This window comes from Durio zibethinus, chromosome 1 (assembly GCF_047325235.1).
Source record: "Durio zibethinus cultivar Kanyao isolate XHJ-2024 chromosome 1, ASM4732523v1, whole genome shotgun sequence".
Classification (NCBI taxonomy): domain Eukaryota; kingdom Viridiplantae; phylum Streptophyta; class Magnoliopsida; order Malvales; family Malvaceae; genus Durio; species Durio zibethinus.
The window spans coordinates 5,581,543-5,585,554 of NC_143162.1; the positions used below are offsets into that span (position 1 = coordinate 5,581,543).

The 4,012-nt window shown below is 35.5% G+C and overlaps 1 protein-coding gene across 1 annotated transcript; it reads left to right on the forward strand.

Moving 5' to 3' along the window:
- Nucleotides 1-817: 817 nt before the first annotated feature.
- On the forward strand, nt 818-2,950 carry LOC111311855 (NAC transcription factor 32-like). The gene is made up of 3 exons (XM_022911633.2): nt 818-1,383; nt 1,490-1,776; nt 2,014-2,950. The coding sequence occupies exons 1-3, from the start codon at nt 1,188-1,190 to the stop codon at nt 2,596-2,598; spliced, it is 1,068 nt and encodes a 355-aa protein (XP_022767368.2). The 5' UTR covers nt 818-1,187; the 3' UTR covers nt 2,599-2,950.
- The last annotated feature ends 1,062 nt before the right edge of the window (nt 2,951-4,012 follow it).

The window sequence follows — 4,012 nt, forward strand, 5'->3', positions numbered from 1 at the left end:
GATATACGTCTTATGGGTGTATATGTTTGAGTGAACTAGATGAGACTGAAAGGGTCTACATAGGTATGATGTATGGATGTATAAAAATACGTATTTGTTTGGGTTGACAATACTCTATCGGATTAGAAGAGATTAAGATGGCATATGAGTATTAATTGTTGAGTGGTTGATATGATTTGTAAGTTTGTAATTCTTCACAACTAGTGGATATTGTTTTTTTATCTATGGACATAGGTTAATTGGACCGAACCACATTAAATTATTGTCTCCTATGTGATTTATTAATTGTTTGATTATGCTTCCGCTGGCTTGATTGGATAGAGACTTTTTACCTAACAAAAACATGATTAGGAAAATGAGCTAATTAAATGTCTCAAGGTTGTTATTCTCATATCCGGATCTTGGCTATTACATTATGGTTAGCTACCTCTAATTGGTTGATGGAAGTTATTGTAGTTTTCCCAAGTAGCTAAATCCCTTATTCAAATTAAAAGATCTGTCATCAGTTCCGTGTGATTTATTGATAAAACATTATGATTATGATTCAATTTTTTATGACAAGTCAATCCTTTTATGAGAAGATTAAATCGTTTATACAATTATTGAAAAAAAAATGTGGCTTATAAAAGTTGCCAACAATTTCTTTATCTTCCAGGAAGAAGCCCATGCCATTAAAATAAGTTGGCAGACAACTAATCGATCAGAAGGGGTTCCAATACATTGGGGCCTTTTGTTCCAGATCCATCTGCCTACCTAACTGCTGAAATCAGATGTAGATTTGGCGTATTTATGGAAATGATGACGTGAAGTACTACTTGAACCATTTTGGAATTCAGAACTCAAGAACTTAATCCCTAAAACAACAATAAGGGGGGTGACAAAACAGGTCCATTGAAGAATTTATGTTCCAAAACAGGACTCATAGTATGGACAAATTGGTAGCTTTCCAATCTTTTTCGTTGAAACTGTATAATACGATTATCAAATATATAAGCCATTTTTTATAGCGATAACAATGTCCACATCTGCATGAAGATATAGAAAACCGCCACCCTTTATAACCTTTGCACACTACTGTTGTTATGTTTACAACTATTTGGAATCGATAATATCGTGGAGAGTCATTAATCCCTAGGTTTTTTTTTTTTTTTTTTTTCTTTTCTTGCAATTGATAATCTCCAATAACAATGTTGGCTGCTTCTTCCATGGAGAAAGTACCTGCTAGCTCATCTGGGATTCAGCTTCCTCCTGGTTTCAGATTCCACCCTTCTGATGAAGAGCTCATAGTTCATTACTTGAAGAACAAAGTGAATTCGAGTCCTCTTCCAGCTTCTATTATAGCTGAGATAGATTTATACAAGTATAATCCATGGGAGCTGCCAAGTCTGTATAATTAATATTGCGCTTTCGTTCATGTCAGTCTTTTATATATTTTCATTTTCCCGGCTGAATAGTTAACTCTATGAACTGTCTTTTTTTTTTCATATAGCTAAAGCTTGGTTTGGAGATCATGAATGGTTCTTTTTCTCACCAAGAGACAGGAAGTATCCTAACGGAGCAAGGCCTAATAGAGCAGCGGCTTCGGGGTATTGGAAGGCGACGGGGATAGATAAACCAATCCTAACTTCGTGTGGAACCAAGAGTATTGGAGTGAAAAAAGCTTTGGTGTTCTACAAAGGACGTCCTCTTAAAGGAACGAAGACAGAGTGGATTATGCACGAGTATAGACTGCTTGAAACCATGATTTGGACTCCTAAGCGAAAAGGGTCCATGAGGGTAAGAACTTTAGATTGATGTCTCGGTACTCGATATGTCTTTGAATACTGGATATGAAATTACCTAGGTTTAAGATAATAAGAATGGTTGGTTCCTGCTGATAAGCTAGTGTCTAAAAGAAAAACAGGACCCTTTGAATTTCTGAAAGTTGCTGCATGGTTTTACATTTATCTTTTCTAAATAATGATGATCTGATGAGACAAATTGGTTGTAATTTTTTTTATATACATGTTATAGTTAGATGATTGGGTGCTTTGTCGAGTGAGGCAAAAAACCTGCATACAAAGGAACAGTTGGGAAGATAGAAATGTTACCGGTCATGAACCAGATAGTTATCTCCCAAAATTGAATGATCAGCTATGGCCTTCAAACGCGAACGACGACGTTGAGATGGCCAAAAGCTATCTATTCAATGACTGCACCATGTTACCTTACATTTTTGCATCTCAAGACCTTCCTTGCTTTGACACAACCTCAAGCATTAGCTTCCAGAGCAGTGACAAATCTTGCACTTCTGTCCAGGAGGCCAATTCTGATAAGAAGAATTTGCTGATTTCATTTTCATCTCTTGAAACCCTGTTTAACCCTTTGGAAAGAAAGTCCGTGGAAGGTAACCAGGCCACAAATTTTGTCCCAAGCAAAAGGCTCATCAGGGAGGGTAGAGAGAAGGAGGAAGTAATATCAGCAAGTAATTGTTGTAGCAGTAACATGAACTTTTATAGAACAGATCACTCCGAAGGCAACAATTTTAGTCCAGATCAATGGAATTCCATCATGCAGTACCAAGAGCTCGATCTCCTGGATTTCATAGAAAATGAATAGAGACTTTAAGAGCATGGAAAAATCTATACATAAATTCCCAATGGTTTCTTCAGTGTGTTGATGTGTGGAGATATACAGAAAGTTTGTGATTACCGCCTACATAGACAGATTTGGTGATTTCTATTTCATATGAATTTGTCTGTAAATTAGTAGGGTGATTGCGAGATTTGAAACCTTCATGGATATTTATATTGTATTAATGTACTTATATTATAAGTACATATGGTAAATCAATAAATGCCTTATTGGCTATACTAGAGCTCAGATTAAAGGTCTGTTCATGTAATCTTTTGGCGTAAATTTAGAGAGCCTTAAGCTCTATTATTGCTGTAATTTACAGCGGAAAAACAAATTTGTTAAAGTAATATGGTTCGGGAAATGCTGTTCAACCTAGTGCTACACATCACAATGTCAAGAACAGAGCCATGAAATCATCTTTTCTACCAACTCGTTTCAGTGGTACTCTCATTTTCGTGAAAGAGAGAAATAAGGGAGAATACAATCAATTGTTCTTCCGAAATTAATTCCCTTTTCATTTGAACATAAAATTTATAATCGTTTTATCTTATTTTTTCTTTTTAAAATAAATTTACTAATCAAATCGGGTAAAATCCAAAGCCCCCTCTAAAATCCCCCTCAAAACATCTTAAAAAACACTTTGACTGCTGTTGGAAGTTGGAACTCCAAATCATCCAATTACAAGTACATGTAATCTTATTCTTACCCAAGCATTTGATTCAAAAGTGTTTTGAAGTTGTATCTTCTTTCTAGTACCCTTATTGTCAAGCCCAAAAACCAAAATTCAAACCGAGAGCCACAATTTTGGGTTCCTACTGAAACCAAAATACAAATTATGCCTTCAAGTTAGAACTGGTAAAGCCTTCAAGTCAGAACTGGTAAAGCCATACCCGGCTGATTAACAATAAGTAATCAGCCAGTAGCAAGATTATTCCAACAAGGGATACGCTAGCATAAATGACAAAACCATCTCTCTTTCTCTCTCTCTCTCTCTCTCTCGACATCTGTTGCTGAGATTCTTCTAATCCAATAATTACGATAAGCTCTACCTAAATGACAAACGTATGGATTAGTATGACCTCTCTAAGAACATGTGTAAAGACTAAATTACTAGTAAATCTAACAGAGGTTAGAAATGATTTTCATTTCCCATTCTGCTGTATAGTTCAGCTATGAAATACTCGAAACTTTTTCACTTTTTTATTTGGCTCTATCTCCGCACTGAAATTGGTTTCACACACACAGGGTTCCAAGCAGTTTTGTATCCGTCTACTCAACACAACTTTAATCTCTAATCAGTGAGAGAGTTATAATCAAAATCACATCAATAAATTGTCTGCATATGTGGCAAAACTTTAATGGTAGAATTTTGAGCAATGTATTCTAAAGAAGAAAA

Excerpts from the sequence above, each read along its gene's own strand:
- LOC111311855 (XM_022911633.2), top strand. The coding sequence starts at position 1,188 with ATGTTGGCTGCTTCTTCCATGGAGAAAGTACCTGCTAGCTCATCTGGG. Across the intron at positions 1,384-1,489 it reads TAATCCATGGGAGCTGCCAA|CTAAAGCTTGGTTTGGAGAT; the intron begins GTCTGTATAATT and ends TTTTTCATATAG. Across the intron at positions 1,777-2,013 it reads AGCGAAAAGGGTCCATGAGG|TTAGATGATTGGGTGCTTTG; the intron begins GTAAGAACTTTA and ends TACATGTTATAG.